The sequence below is a fragment of the Dendrobates tinctorius genome, unplaced genomic scaffold (assembly GCF_039654945.1).
Source record: "Dendrobates tinctorius isolate UK_male_01 unplaced genomic scaffold, ASM3965494v1 ptg000016l, whole genome shotgun sequence".
Classification (NCBI taxonomy): Eukaryota; Metazoa; Chordata; class Amphibia; order Anura; family Dendrobatidae; genus Dendrobates; species Dendrobates tinctorius.
Genome location: NW_027361684.1, coordinates 33593017 through 33617904, shown reverse-complemented (window position 1 = coordinate 33617904; position 24888 = coordinate 33593017). Strand labels below are relative to the sequence as shown.

General features: G+C 48.7%; 1 protein-coding gene across 3 annotated transcripts in view; it reads left to right on the top strand.

Moving 5' to 3' along the window:
- MYO1C (myosin IC) overlaps nucleotides 1–24888 on the top strand; it is a 162855-nt gene that overhangs the window by 102225 nt on the left and 35742 nt on the right. For all 3 annotated transcript variants that reach the window (XM_073565650.1, XM_073565648.1, XM_073565649.1), the window contains exons 9-14: nucleotides 645–716; nucleotides 1936–2055; nucleotides 2438–2520; nucleotides 2913–3018; nucleotides 4433–4513; nucleotides 4642–4733. In XM_073565650.1, the coding sequence (XP_073421751.1) occupies nucleotides 645–716; nucleotides 1936–2055; nucleotides 2438–2520; nucleotides 2913–3018; nucleotides 4433–4513; nucleotides 4642–4733 (554 nt within the window). The remainder of the gene's footprint in view (nucleotides 1–644; nucleotides 717–1935; nucleotides 2056–2437; nucleotides 2521–2912; nucleotides 3019–4432; nucleotides 4514–4641; nucleotides 4734–24888) is intronic.

Sequence of the window (24888 nt, the reverse complement as noted above, 5' to 3'; positions counted from 1 at the left end):
ATATGTCTAACATATGTATAGATTAGTTTTTCCCTATGGAGGCCTTCGGTTGGGCTGGTTTACTTTTTGATTAGGGTTTGTTTTTTGTTTGCATTCTCTATAGAATAACAGAGACTATGCTTTACTAACAGAGGCATCCAGAAAAAATATTTACCATGTGTTATACTTTTTTTTTTTTTTCCTCCAACATGACAGGGTAGGCCATTTATATGGATAGACCTGGGTGGGCCATGTATATGGATACACCTAAATAAAATGGGAATGGTTGGTAAATATCAACTTCCTGTTTGTGGCACAATAGTATATGGGAGGGGGAAAAGTTTTCAAGATGGGTGGTGGCCATTTTGATGTCGGCCATTTTGGGTCCTACTTTATAAATGGCCCACCCAGATCTATCCATGTAAATGGCCCACCCTGTAGGCAACATATGCAACTCTACTCTCATAGTGGCATCCATTGAGGAAATATGTTGGAAAGTTCTCTTCAAAGAAAAAACTGCCTTTATGGCTCACAGCAACCAATCACTGGGCAGTTTTATTCTTAAAAGTGTTTTTTAGGAGTGACAGGTGCACTGCGACACGACCTTTTTATTTTTTTTTCCTGTAGCATCTAACTACAATGGAAACCTCTGCCTTGTTTTCCAGCTTCTTTCTGTAGATGGTACAGTACTACGGGAATCTCTCATTCACAAAAAGATCATTGCTAAAGGAGAAGAGGTAATCGCTTACACGGCTTAACCTATACGATTTGTAACTGGTTCAAATAATCTTGGCCATTTTACACAGTTTGTCACTGTTAACCTTTAAAGATGTGTAGCTAGTAGTGATGAGCGATCATGCTCGGGTAAGGTGTTATCCGAGCATGTTCGGGTGCTAACAGAGTGACTTTGGCGTGCTTGAAAAATATGTTCGAGTCCCAACGCCTGCATGTCTCTCATCTGTACAATAGCTGCAACACTTGTAGAGATTGCTTGTTTGTTAGGCAATCCCCCTGCATGTGTTTTGCGACTTTCGAACAGCCACAAGAAACGCAGCTGCAACGACTTGAACATATTTTTCGAGCACACCGAAGATGCTCAGCTAGCCCACAAGCACGCTCTGATAACCGCTTGTCTGATCACCTTCGTTCATCACTAGCAGCTAGTCTAAATGTTTAGTTAGTCTACCTAGACTAATTAAGCTTATGTTGGACTAGCAGTGCGACAACCCATAAATAAGCTGCACTGTCTGTTGCCATTATTAATACCAGGGGGAAATAGGGGAGTGGAGAAACGACACCGCACAGTGGGCGGAACTAATTGTGCTTCCCTCAGCAGATGTTGCACACGGCCCTATTACTCAGAACAGCACCCGTGTACGATATTATGGCCATTGGACAGTTGCCTGGATAATTTTAAAGCAGCCCTCAAATTATTTTTTTCTTTTTTCATGAATCTGTGTGTGTATGTACAGGTATTGTAGTTGTGTATGTAAAAATATACTCACTGCCGCTTTCTCCGAGATCCAGCGTCTTGCTGCTCTGCACACTATCCGGGTCACATTGGGTTCTGTGCGACCCAGAACTGGTCTTTTACAGTGTAAGCCTATGGGGCATCAGAATAACATTTAAAAGAGACTCATTGAGTGACCCAGAGAGTCTGAAGAGCGGTGATGTCACTGAGAAGAGGAGCCAGAACAGTGCTGGATCCCAGAGCAAGTGGCAGTAGGGGAGTATATTAATATATACACTCTACACTACTTGCAAATATACACAGATTTAATTAAAATGAAATATACATTGGAGGGCTTCTTTAATTAATGCATAAGTTGGAAGCAGACTGCTATATATAGAGGCATTAAACCGTTCTTGTGACCACTTACACATTTCTTATTTTCCCAACTTGTTTGCGTTTAGGTGGTCTTAATACCTCCATTGCTTTTTCTTTCCCACCTTTAGCTGAATAGCCCCTTGAATCTGGAGCAAGCAGCTTATGCCCGAGATGCACTGGCTAAAGCAATTTATGGCCGGACCTTTTCATGGCTTGTCAACAAAATTAATAAGTCACTGACCTATAAGGTAAGATTTAAAAGCAAGTGAATTTTACAAATAATGACCATAAGGCCGGGGTCACACTTGCGAGAAACTCGCACGAGTCTCGCATCTTAATACCCGGCACTCTGTACCGGAGCACTCAGCAGCATAGAAATACATGCAGCCGCGCACTCCGGTCCCGAGTGCCGGCGGCAGTGTCGGGTATTAAGATGCGAGAGTCGTGCGAGTTTCTCTCAAGTCTGACCCCAGCCTGATACGGCAGTCTGTATTGTTATCCACTTGTAGCAAGGCTGGAGATTCAGTAAGTCCTGTGCTTGTGATGTGACCCCGTATAGTGTGAAGTGTAAACAGGATAAGGGGGATTACTGTGACAGCAGAGTTGTAACTCACTGTGGACCTTTTTCAGGGTGCAGACATGCACAGTGTGGGGAATGCATCTGTAATAGGACTTCTGGACATATATGGTTTTGAAGTCTTTCAACATAACAGGTAATATTTTTTCTTCTTATCTGTACTTACATTTTTGGCATATTTTTCATACAGCGCTCTTAGTTATAGTGTGAAACTTCTAGTGGCACAATGGTTAATAATTCATTCTGGAAAGACTACAGCTACTAACTTCTCCCATCTGCTGTAAAAACGTATTTACTTGAGTTTGTAAAACAAAAAAAAAATTGTAATTTTAAGTTGAGCATCCACAGTCTTGTTTTTTATGTATGACAGTTTTACATTTTCATGAACAAAACAAGTTTCAGTTCAGTATTAAATGTTTGCAACTTTGGCCATTTAGGGAAAAAAAAACTGTAAAAACAGAATATAGCCTGGCTTCGCTTTTTCCATGTGACGTAATGCAGCTTATTTAGGTTTGTTTGTTTTTGTAGCTTTGAACAGTTTTGCATAAATTACTGCAACGAGAAGCTTCAGCAACTGTTCATTGAGCTGACACTAAAGTCTGAACAGGAAGAGTATGAATCCGAGGGGATTGCCGTAAGTACCACCTTCTCACTTGTACACTGTTCTGATATTCCTGTTCTGCTTGTTAGTTTTTTTTTCTCACTTGTCCAGCCACTTACCTAAGTCAGAGCTGGGCAAAACTGCATCCCGTGGGCCACATCCGGCCCTCTGGCTGTTCAAGTCTGGCCCTTGGACCGAGATAGCAGAAGGGCTTAAACTGTGTCCCACAGGCTGCACCATTCACTCGTCCTCCTCCGCCCGCTGTCACCACTGTTCATATCTTCTGGACGGGGCCACTAAACTGGTGCCAAAACGCAATGTGAAAGCACCTTGAGGATCGTGGCCTGTATCTAGAGAACTAGCCTCACCCATCTTCACATAGTAACTAGCTTGAGTAATAGTAGTCGGCATGTGTACATTGATATCTGTGGAGACTTGGGTCCACGCAAAGTTCCCGTGAAGTGCCAGAGCTGAAAATAAGGAGTATTTTTAGTCCACACTAGATGACTAGCCACATATTTTGGGGCTCTTATCACACCAATGTTATTATTCTTCTGGGAAGTGCATTTAACCGATTAGAGCCAAGCCCTTTTTTTTTTTTTTTTTTTTTTTTTTAAATCTGGCATGTCACTCTATCTCTGTTAATTACGCTGGAATATTTCATCATATCCCAGTCTTTCTGAGATTGTTTTTCCTGGCACATTGCACTTTTGTTAGTGGTAATTTGCAGTTGATTTGTTTTTGTGAAAATATTAAAACCTTGATGAAAAATTTTTAAAAAATTTGCTGTTTTAAAACTTTGAATGTTTCTATCCGCAAACCCAGATAGTCGCACTGCACAAAAAAAGTAAATTTATTACATCATTATATGTCAACTTTTTTCCACATAATTTTTCAAATGTTCCTTTATTTTATTTGTTACAAGGGCAACCATCCCCACAATTGTGCTCACAGGGTGCAGATATGGTCAGAGAGGCAGCCCCCTTTCTCGTGATAGCCATCTAGATGTTACTGTAAACAAAACACTAGTATCTAGGGAATTAACTTCATGGACTTGATCAATGCAAAAAATGATCATGGCAGATGCATCAATAATATCCAGCTGATGCTTGCTATGCTTTCGCACATTGGAGGCGCTATCACCTTAGTCCTCAGGTCCGTATAGGCTGTCATTAAGGTTCTAAAAATGTTTTTAACTTTTTTTAATGTACAGTTTATAGGGTTGTTATTTAAAGGTTTCGGTAGCACAAGGACAAGTTGTGTATTAAATCCAATGTATTTTTAGGTCCTATTACCCTGCTGCAGTGGGTTATCCAAGGTGATACATTATCACTCAGATGATATTTTCCATGTAACACATGATGCTGGATTTGTATGTTGCATGATGGCAGGTTTGGTTTGTCTTTTCCACTGTTATTAATGAAGTGTTTCTCCTCTTACTTGTCAGTGGGAGCCTGTGCAATATTTTAATAACAAAATAATCTGCGATCTCGTTGAAGAAAAGTACAAAGGGATCATTTCCATCCTGGTAAGTCTGTTTATTTTTGCGCTCGCTGCTTGGCAAACAGGATGCGCTCCGAGTACATGGGGTTGTGCTCTGTTTAGGGCCAGTATTGATGACTTAGTGTATAATCTCTGTTCTTTTCCTCTTAATAGGATGAAGAATGTCTGCGTCCGGGAGAAGCCACAGATATGACATTCCTCGAAAAGTTGGAAGACACTGTGAAAAACCACCCACACTTTGTAACGTGAGTATAAATTGGAAATCTATGAACTGCTGCAGCTCTTAATCATAGATCAATTCATGAACAGTGATTGTTTGGCACACTTTTTTTTTTTTTTAAATTATCAACTTCTATTTAATCCCCATTTATATCCATGTACTTGTAAAATCCAAGAAGTATTTTTCTAGTTTATAAAGGAATCTTTGGCCAACAATTGGCATAAGCTCTAAAATCAATAATTTTAACAGGACAACCATGACGGCCTGTATTATTAGTGAGAATACCTTATAACACTAGATTATTAAGGACAAAGACTGTAGTTTAGCCATGAGATGCCACAATTTAGCACATATGAGCACAGCGAAATGTTTGGAAATACCTGTTATAGGACATGTTTTATAATTGCTGTGCTATCTGTACCTGTTTATCATATATATAAGGATTTTGCATGTTTGATGGCTACTTGGAGGTTTTCCCTTTACTTGGACAATCCTAGTTCCCTACGTAAAATAAATAAGTCATTACTCTTACTTCTCGCACTGGCCCAGTTCCAACAATGTGTGCGCCAAATCTCCCCATGCTCACATGATACTGTCACCTGAGCACTGCAGCCAATCAGCGGCCGCTAATTGGCTGCAACGCTCATACTTCTCACTGACCTTTATGTTTTGACCGAGGAAAGTGTGCCTGAAGCAGCCCATTTGCTGCCTCTAAATGATGCAGCACTCGCGAGACATTATACAAAGTCAATAACCGTGTCATATTGAACGGAACCTGTCACCAGGTTTTTCCCATGTAACCTACGGTCAGCACCTATCAGCCCTGTGTTACAGTATTCTGGATTACTGTATGTAAGTCTCCAAAACAAAAGAAAATACCTTTGACTATACTCACTTACTGGGCGGTCCTCTCTGATGGCTGTCGCTGGTTTTGGTTTGGCGCCTTCTTGCGATGCCGGACCGCCCCTTGTAGGTGAGTATATTGTATTGCAGGGCGGCTTGGAGACTCATATACAGCAATCCAGAATGCTGTAACACAGGACTGAAAGGTGGTAACCGTAGGTTATATGGGAAAAACCAGGTTCCATTTAAGACAAGGTTGTCCGAGTTGTAGACAACTCCTTTTATAAATGGTATTCCAGTTACAACAAATAATACCACTGTCTATCACTGACGGCAGCCTTTAAATAGTGCAATCGTCGATGGTTATCATTGCTGCCAGAGACTTGCTGAAGGCCCTCATGTCTGCCGTGTTTGTCATTTTGTCTAAATACTGCAATATGATTGTATTGAAAAATATAGAACCAAGCAATTAGACGAATCAAGTCCCCTAAGGGGACTAAAAAAAAAGTAAAAAATAGTTTTTAAGAAATGTTTTAATCACTCCACTTTCATAATAACATTTTCTTAAAAATAATCCTATAATAGTCCGTCACTGTCACCACATCCCTGTCTGTGAACAATGCGCTATCAGACTGTCGCCTGATGTTTCAGCATCAGAAATCTATTAGGCCTTCCCCGCCCCCATCGGTCAGTATGTAGGCATAATTCCCTTGCACTCATACGTCCTGTCTGGTCTGACCCTTTGTCATTTCTCCTTTGTCTCATTGGGGGACACAGAGACTGTGGGTGTGTGCTACTGCCGTCTGGAGGCTGACACTAGGCATACAAAAAACAAGTTAGCTCCTCCTCCGCCGCATACACCCTCGCCCCGATAGGGGGCGGAAACCAGTTTTTGCTTAGTGTCTTATGGAGGCACACGCAGTCTGGATCTCTCCAGACTATTTTTCTCTAGTTTACCATGAAGATGAGACAGGGGCGACGGATCCTATAGAAAGGGTCCGATCTCCCCAAACCAACAACGGGCGAGCACGCGTTGAGTATCGCCTCCGCGTATCCTTTCCCGCACCGAGGGACATATCTGGGACTTTTCCCGAGACATCTATTTTTTTTCTTTGTTTTTTGTTTTATGAAGATAAGAGGGGCAACGCATCCTATTGAAAGGATCCGATTTCCCCAAACCAACAACGGGCGACCACGTGCGAGTGTCCCTCCACGTTTCCTCTCCCGCGACGTGGGACATTATGCCAGACTTAGCCCTGTCCACCCCTAGGTATTGAAACCATGGGCTTCCACAGAGGCACAAGACTAGTCGGTGCGGCCCCCATGACTCCACCAACGCATGACGGCGGTGCTGCATGGCGGCAGACGGTCCCTCTCCTCGCCCCTGCAAGGCGGTCGGAGCTAGGGTGCCTGCACCGTCTTAAACAGAGTACCTCAGGTATGTGCTGGAGCGAGTGGAGGGCCCTGGGCAGCGTTTTCGGAGAAGTCGGGGGCACGCTTCCCCCCTTCCCTCACCCCCCCCTTCCCTCCGCTCCTCTAACCTGGTCGCCTCCCTCCGGGTATTGGCGTGGTCCGGGAGAAGTGGGGGGAGCTGCAGCCGGATGGCCGAGGTAGCGGTCTGCCGGCGTGCCAAGCTGGCGGACCGGCTCTAATTTAGCCCGCGGCTTCGGCCTGGGCCGCAGGCGGAAGTGCCGCACTGGGCGCAGGTCTCTTCCGGCACCGCCCCCCGTCACCGGCCGGGCATGGGGAGGCGGGCGGCCGGGGTAGCGGTCGGGCGGACCGTTTCTAAATTTAGCCCGCGGCTTCGGCCTGGGCCGTGGGCGGAGGCGCCGCCCGTTTCTAAATTTAGCCCGCGGCTTCGCCGCCCTGCGCGTGACGTCATCTCCGGCGCCGCCCCCCATCTCCAGGGCGGGCGCCGGATTAAATTGAGGCCCCGGCGGCAAGGCAGGGTAGGCCGCGATAACAGAAGAATCGCAGCCTATCAGGAGTGAGGCAGGCGAACTGAAGCACAGGGAGAGACGCGCAGGAGCGGGTAAGTGCGACCCCGTCCCAGAGCCACACTAGGGCACTACAGGGTACCCTCCTCCCCCTCCTCCTACCCCCCCCAAACCTTTGAGGGATTTTTTGTGTGTGGGCCGGTGCCAGCAGTATGTCTGGAAAAGGTAAAACGCACACGTTCCTTTTATGCCGCATGCGTGTCCTGTGGAGTTATGTTCCCACGAGCGCAGACTATTAAGTTATGTGAAGCCTGCAACTCCGAACGCGCCCAGGAGCCCTCCCCTGCGACAGAGCCCAGGGGTCTGGATCCCCCAGAATGGGCGTTATCACTCTCTCGGTCCATGGCTTCGCTCACGAAGGCGTTTGAGACCCTTCAGGCCCCGGCTAGGGGTAGAGACGACGGCTCGCCTGTTTGGGAGGGTTCATCCACCTCACAAGAGCCTCCGGCCTGCAGGGGCCGCACACTCTCTAGGCAGACTCACAGGAAAAGAACCCGTACTGCGTCTCCAGGCCCCTCTGGTGCCTCAGCATCCGTGAGTGCGGCATCTCGCTCACCGTCACCATTTTCTGGGAGCGAGCAGAGTTCAGGTGATGACTGGGAAGAATCCTTGGACCTGGATACCCCGGGGTACCGGGAGACGGTAGACAGTCTTATTGAAGCAGTCAATCAGACTCTGGGTATTGACGATGATGTCTCTCTAACCGCAGGTCATAAGGTATCCTTTAAGAAGACCAGGAGACCACATAGAGTATTTAGCACTCATCCTGAGTTCGAGGATATAGTGCAGAGGCATAGGGAACGTCCAGACAAACGTTTTTCAGGACAAAAAACGCTGGAAACGAGATATCCGTTCGCATCGGAACTTTGTAAAAAATGGGCAGAATCTCCGGTAGTGGATCCCCAAGTGTCACGCCTGGCTTCAAGGTCCTTGTTGTCAGTACCTAGCGGTTCTTCCATTAAGGACCCCAAGGATCGACTCATAGAAGGTTTAGCTCGCTCGGTGTATGAGGCATCGGGATCAGCGCTCTTTTCTTCTTTTGCGGCAACGTGGGTAGCCAAAGCCATGATGTCATGGTCAGATTCTTTAAACAAGGTCCTACAGGATAGAGATTTGCCGACGGAAGTGGCTGAGATAGCAAGTCAGATCGCGATGGCGGGTGACTATTTAATGCATCCCTGGATGCGGCTAATGGCGCCGCTCTAGCGGCAGCAAATGCAATCGCCATTAGGAGAGCCTTGTGGTTAAGGTTATGGCGGGCTGATTCTATTTCTAAGAAGTCTTTGACTTCCCTGCCTTTTCAGGGTAATCGGCTATTTGGGGAGAAGTTAGACAAGCTCATTTCAGATGCTACAGGGGGAAAAAGCCGCTTCCTTCCACAGCAAAAGACTAGGCCGTTTTTTCGTCAACCTCAGGCACGCTTTCGAGCATTTCGCACCCCCGGATGGATGGCAGTGGCCAATACCTCCGCCCCAGCTCGCTATAGCCAAGACAAGGAGCGTCAGGTCACGTATAGAACCAACCCGCTGGGTAGGATGCGGGGCCGCCCGCCCAGATCAAGGGGGGGCCAGGTCCCAGAAGCCCTCAGCGAAATGACTCGAGGCGTCTAGTACCCGACGACAGCAGAGTAGGCGGACGTCTGCGCAGGTTCTGCCGCGTCTGGGTCACGGTGTCGCGCAACGCATGGGTGGCAGAATTAGTGTGTTCCGGGTACAAAATAGAGTTTGTCAAAGATCTGCCAAGATGATTTTTTTCTTTCCCGGCTTCCCAAAACGGATTCCCGGGCAGAGGCATTGCTAGGGGCCATTGAGGTGTTGCGGCGCAACGGGGTCATTGTCCCTGTACCAGAGTGCGAGAAGACCCAAGGATTTTATTCCAATCTGTTCGCAGTCCCCAAGAAGGACGGAACAGTAAGGCCGGTTCTGGACTTAAAGCTCCTGAACAGGTTCATCCGGGTCAGGCGTTTTCGCATGGAATCTCTCCGGTCGGTCATATCGTCCATGGAGCACGGAGAATATTTGGCCTCGATCGATGTCCAGGATGCCTACCTGCACATCCCTATTTTTCCCCCGCTTCAAAGGTTCCTTTGAGAATGTCAGCATCACACTGGATACCCTAGCTCGCCTAGGATGGTTGATCAACAGGAAGTAATCATCCCTTACCCCAGCTCAGAGGATTCTATTCCTGAGGGTTGGTAATTCTCCCTCAGGACAAGGCTCGGGCGCTCCGGCAGGGAGTCCGAAGTCTTCAACAACCGGGCCCTTATACTATCCGGTTCGGGATGAGGGTTCTAGGAAGGATGGTGGCGGCGATGGAAGCAATTCCGTTTGCTCAATTTCATCTCCGTCCCCTGCAGCATGCTCTCTTAGCGGCTTGGGACGGGAGTCCGTTCTCCCTCGATCATCAGTGCAGGTTGCCCTATCAGGTTCGACGGGCGCTTCAGTGGTGGACACGCGACTCCTCTCTTCGTCAGGGGAAGCCTTTTCCCCCAGATCATTGGTTGGTGATCACGACCGATGCAAGTCTTTTCGGCTGGGGGGCAATCTTCCGGCATCACACTTCCCAGGGTCAATGGTCGCCTCAAGAGGCTCGTCTTCCGATCAGCCTGTTGGAGATTCGAGCGGTGCGGTTGGCGCTGCAGCACTTGCTAGCAGGACGCCCAGTCCGGGTTCAGTCAGACAACACCACGGCAGTGGTGTACGTGAATTTACCAGGGAGGCACGCGCAGCAGGGCAACCAAGCGCGAGATAGAGCATGTGCTCCGTTGGGCCGAGAGGCACCACTCTGTAATCTCAGCAGTTCACATACCAGGTGTGGAAAATTGGGCAGCAGATTTCCTAAGCCGGCAGGGCGTCGCGGCCGGGGAATGGTCCCTTCACCCCGAGGTCTTCCAGCAGATTTGCCAATGGTGGGGGACTTCAGACGTGGATCTGATGGCGTCCAGGGAGAACGCCAAGGTGGGCACATTTGTCGCTCGGTCTCAGGACCCGCGAGCAGTCGTGGTGGATGCGTTGGTCCTACCGTGGAGCCAGTTTCGGCTCCCATACCTGTTTCCCCCACTGCCGCTTCTCCCAAGGATCATCAGAAAGATCAAGACAGAGGGGGTTCCGGCAATTCTGCTGGCCCCGGACTGGCCCCGTCGAGTATGGTACGCGGATCTAGTGCAGCTCCTCGCAGACGTGCCTTGGCGTCTACCGGAACGGCCAGACTTACTGTCTCAGGGGCCGATCTGCCACCCGAACTTAGGGGCCCTGGCTTTGACGGCATGGCCGTTGAATCTTGGATTCTGACCCAGGCGGGATTTGGGCGTTAAGTGGTTGCGACAATGGATAGCGCCGGAAGCCGGCCTCGGCGAGAATTTATCATAACACTTGGAAGGTTTTCTTTCATTGGTATCGAGAACACGGGGTTGCGCCATTATCCTTTTCGGCCCCCAACATCCTGGCTTTTCTGCAGTCCGGCCTAGACGCAGGGTTGGCGCCGAGTTTCCTTAGGAGGCAGATATCGGCCTTGTCAGCCCTTTTTCAGCGAAGGATCGCTACCAATATGCAGGTCAGGACGTTCATTCAGGGGGTCTCTCATTTGGTGCCCCCCTATAGAGCACCCATAGACGCCTGGGACCTTAACCTGGTCCTGGGTGTCCTACAGGAAGCCCCGTTTGAACCGTTACAGGAAATTTCATTGTCATATCTCTTCAGGAAGATTGTATTCTTGGTAGCCATAACTTCCATTAGGCGGGTCTCGGAGTTAGGAGCATTATCTTGCGGAGCTCCTTTTCTGACTTTTTTAAGGATAAAGTAGTCCTTAGACCACCGCCGCCTTTTCTGCCGAAGGTCGTGTCCTCTTTCCATATTAATAAGGACATTGTTCTGCCTTCGTTTTGTCCAGCGCCAGTACACAGAGTGGAAAGGGCGCTCCACTCTTTAGATCTGGTAAGAGCTCTCAGGAGGTACGTGTCAAGGACAGCACCTTTTCGCCAGACGGACTCGTTGTTTGTGATTCCTGAAGGGCGCAGGAAGGGTCTTGCAGCCTCACGGTCAACCATAGCCAGATGGATTCGCCTAACTATTCAGGAGGCTTACCGTATTAGAGGCGCACCGATTCCAACAGGGATAGGGGCGCACTCTACTCGGGCAGTGTGCGCCTCTTGGGCGCTTCGGCACCAGGCTTCGGCAGAGCAGGTATGCAAAGCAGCAACCTGGTCCAGCCTGCACACTTTTTGTAAGCATTACAATGTGCATATTCAGGCCTCGTCGGATGCGAGCCTGGGTAGGAAAATTTCTCCAAGCAGCAGTGGCACACCTTTAGACAGGAGGGCTTTCGGCTTGGATCGGTGAGTTATCCTCCCACCCAGGGACTGCTTTAGGACGTCCCACAGTCTCTGTGTCCCCCAATGAGACGAAGGAGAAACATGGATTTTTGTGAGTACTCACCGTAAAATTCTTTTCTCCGAGACGCTCATTGGGGGACACAGCACCCACCCTGATAGCCAGTTGGCTCTTGTTTGTTTAATTAGTATAATTCCTTATTTAATGTAGGGTGGTCCTTTTTCAGACATATGATTTTTTGCGTTAAGGCTAAGTTATGGATGTTCTCCTACTGCTTTTGCACTAAACTGGTTTCCGCCCGCTATCGGGGTGAGGGTGTATGTGGCGGAGGAGGAGCTAACTTGTTTTTTGTATGCCTAGTGTCAGCCTCCAGACGGCAGTAGCACACACCCACAGTCTCTGTGTCCCCCAATGAGCGTCTCGGAGTAAAGGATTTTACGGTGAGTACTCACAAAAATCCATGTTTCGTCTGCTACAGGGTCTCTCGCTTAGGTCACTCAGCCCTGAGCTAACTGAGGCTTCACTGCTTCTACCTCTTCCATCAGGCCACCTTCTCTTATCTCTCTGCTGGCCATTTCTCCCATGGTCTTTATTGCCCGGAGAGCAGTCCTTCCATTTGTCCCTATTTCCTCTATTAGCTCCAGCTTGAGGACTTCTAGTCTTAAGCAAACCTCTTCGCCTCTCTATACCGCGAGTTGAAGGTGGCGGCCATCTTCTTCCCATTTCCTACAGCTCTCTGTTGATTTACTCTCTCTCAAGTCTTAGTTGCTCTACTTCCTTCAGGTACATCACGCAATACCCCAGGAGCATCCGGATATTCCCAAGTCTCTCCATGGATCCGACAACGAGGAATGGAACTATGCCATCTTCTCCCACGACCTGGGCTTCATCATCAGCCGGAATCCTCACTCTCCTCACACCGGACCTATTCACCATCTCCTGCATTACTTTCCCAAGTCTTCCAATGACCCTCCTCACCAGCTCCCTGGGCACTTGAATGATGTCTTCTACAATGCCTCGCTGACTTTGAACTTTCCTCGCACGCAATAGACGTCGAGCGGCTTCCTTATTCCTCAAGAGGATCCTCTGTTTTGTGCGGAGGCATTCTAGGTGTATATCCCTCAGGATAGCCACCCGTTTCACTGTGCCTTCCCTAGTCGACAGTATGACCAACTGTTGAGTCTCTGGTGCCCAGTACACACTACACGCTTCTACGACCTTTCTAAAGGCCTTATGCACAGCGTCACTGGCACAAGCTTCTCGCATGTCTTCGGGTACCACTTATTATGCACTTGAAACCCGAAGTCTCACCTTCTTGAACATACTTTTAGACCTCCTCGACCTGAGCGTCAGCACAGTTTCCCGGACATCGATGTCCCTTGTATGGCCATCTGCGTGGCACTTCCCCTGCTGGATTTCTTCCTCTATGGAGGGCCCCTTCTTTGGTCAGCCTCTCCAGCTCACTCTCCTTCATTGCGATCAGATCAGTAGAGTGCAACAGTTCGATTTCCCGGTCATCCGTGGATTTCTGGAGCTGGGCATTAGTCTCCTTCTCTATCTTGAACTCTCGGAGAACTCTCTCGCTCCTCTGCCAAGCAGCGACCCTCATCCTCTCTCCGGAGAAGCTCCTTCTGATGCTTCTCTTGGGCCTCTCTGAGCACCTCCGTATTTTTCAATAGGGCCCTCTTGCTCATCCACACTCTGCCTCTTCAGAGTTCCACCTGTTCCTGCATCCTCAGGTTCAACTCTCTCTCGACTTTCGGTAACTTCAGAGAACTTCAGCATCAGGTACTCTGGAGCCTTCTTCATACTGAGCCATTTCACCCTTTCCGGGTATTGCAGATGTGGGTCTACTACAGGTCTGCTTTAATTCCAGCCCTACCTTTGTGCTGGGAATTGTCAGAGATAAGGAGGTCACTTTATCAAGAACAGTAATCTGATTTGTACTTGTCCCTGACTCTTCCTCATCATCTCTCTTCTCAGAGGGTGTAGCCTGTCCCGCCTTTCCGCGGCCCCCATGTCCCCGGCGAAGAGAGGAAGATCTGTCATTTTTACTCGGCTCCACCTTACTGTACTCTCTTTCCCTTGCGTTTGAGTCACAGTCTGAATTGGAGTCACCCCCACTCACCCTGTCATCCTGGAACAGCAAGTCCCCACTTAAACAGGTGTTGGACCCCTTTCCTGGAGCTACCCTGTTTCGCATGGTCACACGTTTCTTCACCCCAACTAAGTCCCCGAGTTGGTCGGACCCACACTTTCTTCCGGTCACCCGGAACTCTGGACTATCGACCTTAGGTGTCGCTATCTCCTTTTTATACAACACACCACCCGGAACCACTACAGCCACATGCTGTGGTGGGGCTCCCTTAGGGTCATTATGGCTCCCTTCTGAGCAATCAGACACTCCACTTTCCTCCCACAAGTCCCAAAACCTTTCAGAGTCCTGGCCTATTACTACAGGGAATGGCAAGTCTGGGATTACAGGGACATCATGGCTGGAAATAATAGTGGGCGTCTCAATGATTACCCTGGCCACCGGATAATCCCTAGCGACCCCATGAACGCAGTGGACTTCCATCTTCCTTCTGGGAATCAGACAGGGAGTGTGGCGCTCACCAGGGTCACCAGGCTCCCCGAGTATAGAAGTCCAGTCACGCACTCTCCATTGACTTCTACAGAACAGCTCTGTGACATCTTGTCAGATGGAAAGTCAGTACAACATCCTGGACATGCGGTGTTCTAACACTCAACCCGGCAACAGTCCATCGGCGCATTCACCGCTGCCCCTTTTGGAACTCCACCCCCTTGTGGGCCACCATCCCTGTTTGTGTCACTGCCCCCTTTCTCCTTCGTCTAATTGGGGGGCACAGGTACTGTGGGTGTATGCTACCGCCGCCTGGAGGCTGACACTAAGTGAGAAAAAAAAAGAGGTTGACCCCTCCTCCGCCATATACACCCTTGCCCCGATTGCAGGCGGAAACCAGTTTTATGCTTAGTGTCCGTTGGAGGCACACACGTCTGGTTTTCTCCAGACTTTTTTTTTTTTTCTATGAAGATGAGACAGGGGCGACGGGCCCTATTGAAAGGGTCCGATCTCCCCAAACCAACAATAGGCGAGCACGTGTGAGTGTCGCCTCCACGTATCCTCTCCCGCACCGTGGGACATAGCTGGGCCGTTTTCCCCAGACTCTTTTATTTTTAGCTTCTGTGAAGACAAGACAGGGGAAACGGACCCTACCGAAAGGCTCTGATTTCCCCAAAACATCAACGGGCGAGCACGCGTGAGTGTCCCTCCACGTATCCTCTCCTGCGACATGGGACATGATGTCGGACTTAGCCCTGACCACTCCAAGGTATTGAAACCATGGACTGTACAGAGGCACAAGACAGTCCACGCGGCCCCCACTGCTCCACCAACGCTAGACGGCGGTGCTGCAAGGCGGCGGACGGTCCCTCTCCTCATCCCTGGAAGGAGGACGGAGCTAGTGTGCCTGCACCGTCCTGGATATGGCCCCCTCCCCTCTACCTGATCGGCGAAGTCGTCATGGAGGGGATGGCCTGGGAGGGCCCTGCGGCAGCGTCCATAGGGCTGGAGCCCTTCGCTTCAGGCGGTCGAGCGAAGGTCACCCCCCCCCCCCCCTTTCTGGCGGCGTGCCTGACGCCGTGTCCCGGTGCTGGCCACGCTTCCTTGGCTGATGTGTGCCCGCCACTCCTCCGCGGGCGGACGCTAAAAATCCAGTCCACGGCTTCGGCCGGTGTTAGGCCGCGGGTGGAAGTCCCGCCCTCCCTTTTCCACGTCACTTACGGCAGCCCGCCCTCCGTGGCCTGGGTGGGCGCCGAATAAATTGAGACCCCGGCTTCACTCCAGGGTAGGCCGCAACCGGGAAAGGACGGCTGCCTCAGTCGACCCACTCACAGCTGAAGTGAGCGCATCTTTGAGAGGAGCAGCGCGTGGCAAGGACACGTGGGGACACAGGACCGGGGTAAGTGTGACCCCGACTCTAGAGGCCACGCTACGTCTAATCGAGGAGTGCCCCCCCCCCCCCAACAGGGCAGTACTGATGCCTGGCAGATACAATATGGCCGGGAAAGTGAAGACACACATGTTCCTATACGCTGCATGCATCTCCTGTCCGGCTGTGTTTCCGCGGGCGCAGAGCAACAAATTATGCGAAGCCTGTGACTCCGAACGCACCCAGGAGCCCTCCGTCGCTCCAACCAAGATAGGGATAGGCAGGTCTCATATAGAGCCAACCCGTTGGGTAGGATGTGTGCTCGCCAGCCCAGGTCGAGGGGAACCAGGTCCTAATGATCCTCAGCCAAATGAGTGAGCATTTTTTAGGCGACATCAGCAGAGTAGGCGGCCGCCCACTTTGGTGTCGCCACGTCTGGATCACCGTAGCACACGACTCATGGGTGACGGAGATGGTGTCTTCGGGGTACAAGATAGTTTGTCAGGTACCCCATAAACCAGTTCTTTCTTTCCCGTCTTCTTCCCAAAGGGGAGGCCCGGGTAAGGGCGTTGATAGGAACCATCGAGTCACTCCAGCACAGCGGAGTCATTATTCCCGTGCCAGAGCACGAGAAGGCTCAGGGCTTTTATTCCAATCTGTTCGCGGTCCCCAAAAAGGACGGGACAGTCGGGCCTGTTTTGGACCTTAAGCTCCTGAACAAGTTCATCAGGATGGAATGGAATCTCTCCGTTCAGTTATATCGGCCATGGGTCCCCATTTTTCCTCCGCATCAGAGGATTCTACGCTTCGCCATCAATGGCCGGCATTTCCAATTTGCAGCACTGCCCTTTGGGCTAGCCACCGCCCCCAGAGTGTTCACAAAGGTTATGGCAGTCGTCATGGCCATCTTACACTCTCGGGGCATAGTCGTATTGCCATACTTACATGACCTCTTGGTCAAGGGCCCCTCATTCCGGGCATGCGAGGAGAGTGTCAGCATCACGCTAGATACCCTCTCCCGCTTAGGGTGGTTGGTCAACATGAAGAAATCATCCCTTGTCCCAGCTCAGAGGATTTCTTTTTTAGGGATGATCTTCGACACCACCTGAGGGTTGGTAATTCTCCCTCAAGACAAAGCCCTAGCGCTCCGGCAAGGAGTCCGCAAACTTCTCCAACTAGTCCCTCACACCATTCATTTTGGGATGAGGGTACTGGGGAAAATGGTGGCGACAATGGAAGCGATTCCGTTCGCCCAATTTCATCTGCGGCCCCTGCAGCACGCCCTCTTGTCATCCTGGGACAAGAACCCGTTCACGCTCGATCATCGGTGCCGGTTGTCCTCTCAGGTCAGACAGTCACTAGAATGGTGGACAGTCAGTTCCTCCCTTCTTCAGGGGTAACCCTTTCCCCCAAACCAGTGGTTAGTGGTCACAAGCGACGCCAGCCTCCTCGGCTGGGGAGCAGTTTTTCGCCACCACACAACCCAGGGGCAATGGTCGCACTTCCTCAGCCGGCAGGGTATTGCTTCCGGGGAATGGTCTCTGCACCCCGAGGTCTTCCAGCAGATTTGCCAAAGGTGGGGAACACCGGATGTGGATCTGATGGCCTTCAGGGTGAGCGCCAAGGTACCCATGTTCGTCGCCCGGTCCCGGGACCCACAGGCGATCGCTGTGGATGCGTTGGTTCTGCCATGGAACCAGTTTCGCCTTCTATACTTGTTCCCCCCGCTGCCACTACTTCCGAGGGTCATCAAGAAGATCAAAACAGAAGGGGTCCCAGCAATTCTGCTGGCCCCAGACTGGCCCCGTCGAGCATGGTACGCAGATCTAGTGCAGCTGCTTGCCGACGTTCCTTGGCGTCTCCCAGAGCGCCCGGATCTACTGTCCCAGGGCCCGATCTTCCACCTGAACTCAGGGGCCCTGTGTTTGACGGCATGGCTGTTGAATCTTGGATTCTGACCCAGGCAGGGTGGTCGCTACAATGGTTAGCGCCCGGAAGCCTACCTCGGCGAGAATTTACCATCATACCTGGAAGTTCGTCTTTGCTTGGTGTCGATATCTCGGGTTTTCTCCACTGACATTCTCTATCCCCAACATCTTGGCCTTTCTCCAGTCGGGCCTAGACTCAGGGTTGGCCCCGAGCTCCCTTAGGAGACAGATATCGGCTTTGTCCGTCCTTTTCCAGCTAAAAATTGCTACCAATATGCAGGTGATGACTTTCATCCCGGGGGTCTCCCACTTGGTGCCTCCCTATAGGGCGCCCCTGGACGCCTGGGACCTTAACCTGGTCCTGAGTGTTCTGCAGGAAGCTCCATTTGAACCTCTACAAGATATTTCTTTGTCGTACCTTTCCTGGAAGGTGGTATTCCTTGTAGCCATAACTATCATTAGGCGAGTCTCGGAGTTGGCGGCCCTATCCTGCCGAGCACCGTTTCTCACCTTCTACAGGGATAAGGTGGTGCTTAGACCAGCTCCCCCATTTCTGCCGAAGGTCGTTTCCTCGTTCCACATTAATGAGGGTATTGTCTTGCCCTCGTTTTGTCCAGCGCCAGTACACAGTGTGGAAAAAGCTCTTCACACACTGGACCTGGTAAGAGCCCTCAGGAGGTACGTGTCACGGACGGCACTCTGTTCGTGCTCCCCGAGGGACACAGGAAAGGACTCGCGGCCTCAAAATTGTCCATAGCCAGGTGGATCCGTCTAACTATTCAGGAGTCCTACCGCATCAGGGGTGCGGCGGTTCCAGCAGGGTTCAGAGCGCGCTCTACTCGGGCAGTGGGCGCCTCTTGGGCGCTTTGGCACCAGGCTTCTCCGGAACAGGTGTGCAAGGCAGCAACCTTTACGTTTACCAAACGTTACAATATCCATACTCAGGCTTCAGCAGATGCGAGCCTGGGTAGAAGGATTCTCCAAGCAGTGGTGGCGCACCTTTAGACATGAGGTGCATGTAGCTTGGATTGGTGAGTCAACTTCCCACACAGGAACTGCTTTAGGGCGTCCCACAGTACCTATATCCCCCAATGAGATGAAGGAGAAACATGGATTTTTGTGATAACTCACCGTAAAATCCTTTTCTCCGAGACGCTCATTGGGGGACACAGCACCCACCCTGATAGCCAGTTGGCTCTTGTTTATTTAATTGATGTGCATTTTTGTTGATGTTAGGGTGGTTCCTTTCTAGACATATTGTTATCTGCATTATGGCTGATTTTTGTTGTTCTCCTACTGCTTTTGCACTAAACTGGTTTCCGCCCGCAATCGGGGCGAGGGTGTATACTGCGGAGGAGGCGCTAACCTCTTTTTTTCACTTAGTGTCAGCCTCCAGGCTGCGGTAGCACACAACCACAGTACCTGTGTCCCCCAATGAGCGTCTCGGAGAAAAGGATTTTACGGTGAGTTATCACAAAAATCCATATTTTGGGACTCCACTCCTTTTTTAGGTGCACGCCGTGGTCTCCCCATGTCCCTCTACAGGCCCCTCACCGCCTGTGCTCGGCAGTCTGTCTGCCCCAACAGTTCCTCACAGCAAGGCTCCTACGTTTGCTACTGTAGCTCCTGCTGCTGCAGAACCTCTTGCTGCAATCTGCTGCTGCAACTGCAGCTCCTGCTGCCGAACCTCTTGCTGCATGGCTCCACACCAGCTCTGCAAACCTCCCAGACGGCTTTGCGGACCTCCAGACATTTTCAGTCTGTGGCCCTGCCGAGCCACAGCAAACTGACTTGAAACAGAGGAAAAAAATAAATTCCGTGGACCCACCGGTACAATGTCCGTAACACCTTCAGCTTTATAAGAAAAAAAAAAACAGTCTCTCACTGACCTCGGTCAGCATAACACGGACTCCTGTCCGTTACACTCTCAGCTTTACAGCGTCTCCGGATACCTCTTATCCTCAGAGGCACCCTATAGCCACTTCTCACTGACCCCGGTCAGTTTCAGTCACGGTTGTCAGACCGTCCACTCCTTGGGCTCGGATTAGCCAGCACTGCAACATGTGCTTCTTGGACCATTGCCCGCAGTCTAGCACCAATTGTAAGGATTGTACTCACTCAGCTGCGTAGGAGGAAACAGGAGGCACATTCTCCAACGTCCATGTTTGTTTGTTTGTTTAACCCCTTTCTGCCATCCAACGTACTATCCCGTCCATGGGACCTGGGCCCCTATGCCCATGGACGGGATAGTACGTCGGCGCGATCAGCGGCCGGGTGTCAGCTGATTATCACAGCTGACACCCGGCACAATGTGTCAGGGGCGGTCACGGACCGCCCCCGACACGTTAACCCCTTGCACACCGCGATCAAACATGATTGCGGTGTACCGGGGGTTAAAGGGAAGCATCGGCAGGGAGGGGGCTCCCTCCGTGCTTCCCTGAGCCCCCCACGGCAGCGCAATGTGCAGCGCTGCTGCGGGGGGCTCCTTTCCTCCAGGCCCCCGAATCCAAGATGGCGACGGGGGCCTTCGGGGGCCTGAGGAAGCTGGCTTCCTCAGTGCCTGCAAAGCGCAGGCATGAGGAAGCCTTCTGCAGTGCCTGTGTCAGATCGCTGATCTGTCACAGTGATCTGTGATGTGACAGATCAGCGAGCTGTCACAGGACAGTGATGTCCCACCTGGGACTATTTAATAAAGTAAAAAAAAAAATAAGTGTTAAAATAATTTTAAAAAAATCGCCAAATAAATTAGAAAAAAAAAAAAAAATTCCCCCAATAAATCCATTTTTTGGAAATAAAAAAAACAAAACAATAAAAGTACACATATTAGGTATCGCCGCGTCCATAATGACCCGCCCTATAAAACTGTCCCATTAGTTAACCCCTTTAGCGAACCCCTTAAAAAATAAAAATAAAAAACGAAGCAAAAAATGATTTATCATACCGCCAAACAAAAAGTGTAATAACGCGCGATCAAAAAGACGCATATAAATATCCATGGTACCGCTGAAAACGTCATCTTGTCCCGCAAAAAACGAGCTGCCACACAGCATCATCAGCGAAAAAATAAAAAAGTTATAGCTCGCAGAATAAAGCGATGCAAAAATAATTATTTTTTATATAAAATAGTTTTCATTGCATAAAACCGACAAAAACATAAAAAAAACGACCTAAATGAGGTATCGCTGTAACCGTACTGACCCGAAGAATAAAACCGCTTTATCAATTTTACCGCACGCGGAACGGTGTAAACGCACCCCCCCAAAAGAAATTCATGAAACGCTGGTTTTTGTTCATTCTGCGTCCCAAAAATAGGAATAAAAAGCGATCAAAAAATGTCACGTGCCCGAAGATGGTACCAATAAAAACGTCAACTCGTCCCACAAAAAATAAGACCTCACATGACTCGGTGGGTCAAAATACGGAAAAATTATAGCTCTCAATATGTGGTGATGCAAAAACTATTTTTACAATAAAAAGCGTCTTTTAGCGTGCGACAGCTGCCAAATATAAAAACCGCCATAAATAGTAAATCAAACCCCCCGATATCACCCCCTTAGTTAGGGAAAAATAATAAAATTTAAAAAAAAAGTATTTATCTCCATTTTCCCGTTAGGGCTAGGGTTAGGGCTAGGGTTAGGGCTCAGATTAGGGTTAGGGGTGTGTTGGGGTTAGGGTTGGAGTTATAATTGGGGGGTTTCCACTGTTTGGGCACATCAGGGGCTCTCCAAATGCAACATGGCGTCTGATTTCAATTCCAGCCAATTCTGAGTTGAAAAAGTCAAATGGTGCTCCTTCCCTTCCAAGCTCTGCCATGCGCCCAAACAGTGTTTTACCCCCACATGTAGGGTATCAGCCTACTCAGGACAAATTGCAAAACAATTTTTGGGGTCCAATTTCTCCTGTTACCCTTAGGAAAATAAAAAATTGGGGGCAAAAATATCATTTTTGTGGAAAAAAATGATTTTTTTATTTTCACGTCCGAGTGTTATAAACTTCTGTGAAGCACTTGGGGGTTCAAAGTGCTCACCACACAACTAGATAAGTTCCGTGGGGGGTCTAGTTTCCAAAATGGTGTCATTTGTGGGGTGGTTTCCACTGTTTTGGTACATCAGGAGTTTTCCAAACGCGACATGGTGTCTGATCTCAATTCCAGCCAAAAACGTCAAATGGCGCTGCTTCCCTTCCGAGCTCTGCCATGCGCCCAAATAGTGGTTTACCCCCACATGTGGGGTATCCGCGTACTCAGGACAAATTGCACAATAACTTTTACGGTCCTGTTACCCTTGGAAAAATAAGAATTGAGGGTGAAAAGATCATTTTTGTGGAAAAAATATGATTTTTTAATTGTATGGCTTTATGTTATAAACTTCTGTGAAGCCCATGGGGGTTCAAAGTTCTCACCACACATCTAGATAAGTTCCTTAGGGGGTCTAGTTTCCAAAATGGTGTCATTTGTGGGGGGTTTCCACTGTTTTGGTACATCAGGGGTTTTCCAAACGCGACATGGTGTCCGATCTCAATTCCAGCCAAAAACGTCAAATGGCGCTGCTTCCCTTCCGAGCTCTGCCATGCGCCCAAATAGTGGTTTACCCCCACATGTTGGGTATCAGCATACTCAGGACAAATTGCACAATAACTTTTAGGGTCCTGTTACCCTTGGGAAAATAAAAATTGGGGTGAAAAGATTTTTGTGGAAAAAATATGATTTTTTAATTGTGCCGCTGTACGTTATAAACTTCTGTAAAGCCCTTGTGGGTTCAAAGTTCTCACCACATATCTAGATAAGTTCCTTGGGGGGTCTAGTTTCCAAAATGGGGTCACTTGTAGGGGGTTTCCACTGTTTAGGTACATCAGGGACTCTCCAAACGTGACATGGCGTCCAATCTGAATTCCAGCCAATTTTGCATTGAAAAAGTCAAACGGCGCTCCTTCCATTCTGAGCTCTGCCATGCACCGAAACAGTGGTTCCCCCCCCACATATCAGGTATCAGCGTACTCAGGACAAATTGCACAATAACTTTTGCAGTCCAATTTCTCCTGTTACCCTTGGTAAAATAAAAAAAATTGAACCTGAAGTATTTTTTTTATGAAAAAAAGTTAGATGTTCAATTTTTTTAAATATTCAAAAAAATTCCTGTGACGCACCTAAAGGGTTAATACACTTCTTGAATGTGGTTTTGAGCACTTTAAGGGGTGCAGTTTTTAGAATGTTGTCACTTTTGGGTATTTTCTATCATATAGACCCCTCAAAGTGGCTTCAAATGTGATGTGGTCCTAAAAATAAAATGGTGTTGTAAAAATGAGAAATCGCTGGTCAACTTTTAACCCTTATAACTTCCTAACAAAAAAAAATTTTGGTTCCAAAATTGTGCTGATGTAAAGTAAACATGTGGGAAATGTTAGTTATCAAGTTTTTTGTGTGCCTTATCTCTGTGATTTAAGGGCATAAAAATTCAAAGTTGGAAAATTGCGAAATTTTCGCCAAATTTTCGTTTTTCTCACAAATAAACGCAAGTTATTTGAATGAAATTTTACCACTAACATGAAGTACAATATGTCACGAGAAAACAATGTCAGAATCACCGGGATCCATGGAAGCGTTCCAGAGTTATGACCTCATAAAGGTACAGTGGTCAGAATTGTAAAAATTGGCCCGGTCATGAACGTGCAAACCACCCTTGGGGGTGAAGGGGTTAATAAACCATCAAGTCAGCAACAAAAAGGTAAACAGTTTTTACATCAGGCAGACACAGCATCAATGTCCATAGCAGAGCTGTGCTCTCTCAGGCCTGTGGGTACACAGGCTTTGCAATGTCCAGCACCCAGGCTCTATGTGGAGCCACTGACACAGGGTGGCTTTTCTCTCTGCATACAGACCCCTCTGTAGTATCCAGCCTGGACACATGGAAGTCTGTCCACACTGCCAGACTCCCAAGCACTCACTCCCATGTGCTAAACACACCTCGATTACATAGCTTGTAACCACACCCACAGGTGAAGTATGGATGACATGTGCTGGTCACATGGTCATGATCTCACTGCAGGTCCTGAAACTCATAACCACACACACAGGGGAAAAAGGGGTACAGTAAGCATCCTCACCCAGAGGTGAGGTAATATGGGTAGCCAGACCCTCCCATCATTAATATAGCTACCCGCAACCCTGACCCAGGTGCACTAAAGACAAAATATTCCAGGTTGCATCGCAGGGAGCATCCATCCCTGTGACATATACCTCCCATTAACCACGCGACCACCAGTCACACCACACACCATAATCATAATTTTTTGGAGAACCATATAGTCAGGTCATTTTAAACTTGATCAACACCATAGTAACAAAACTTGAAAAAGGATCGCAGAATTGTTTTTTTTTTTCACTTCTTTTGGAATTTTTTTCCAGTAAATTGTATGATAAAATTAATGGTGTCATACAAAACTACAATTTGTCCCACCAAAAAATAAGCCCTGATATTGCTATGTCAATGGAAAAATAAAAAAGTTATGGTTCTCGGAAGAAATAGAGGGAAAAATAGCTCAAAAAGAAATTGAAAAGTGTGGTTTAATGAAGAGAAATAGCAGAAACTTTGCTTTGAAGTGATACAGTATTGACTATGCATTGCTGAAAAGGTATAAATAATGAGTACATAACCGATCACGTGAGAAAACAACCCATGGGGTATCTATCCATGGAGACCATAATTTCTCAAATTGAGCTGTTCTGTTGTGTTTATGATCTAGTCCCCTTTCCATTTGTATAAAGAGAATTCACTTCTCCTATGAAAATGCAAAATTCCTCTAAAGAGAGGAAGAGGACTAAAACTCTATAGTGCCACCTATTGGAAGTAGCAATCCTAAAAGTTACTATCTACGTTTAAACGAGCCTTGCAATGTGACTTAGGATAAAAGCCAAATCAAAATTTCAATTTGCAGACAGTATTTCGGGATATTGCTCCTCGTCAGTGCAAAGTATGAGAGATGATTTGGACACCTAGCAATTTGCATATTTAATTTTCCAGAGGAGCATTGCACGGCGATTATGCCTCCTTGCATTGGCATGCCAGAGCCGGTATGTCACTCTCCACAATGAGAAAATGTTACCACTTCTCCTATAAACTCATTGCAGGTTGT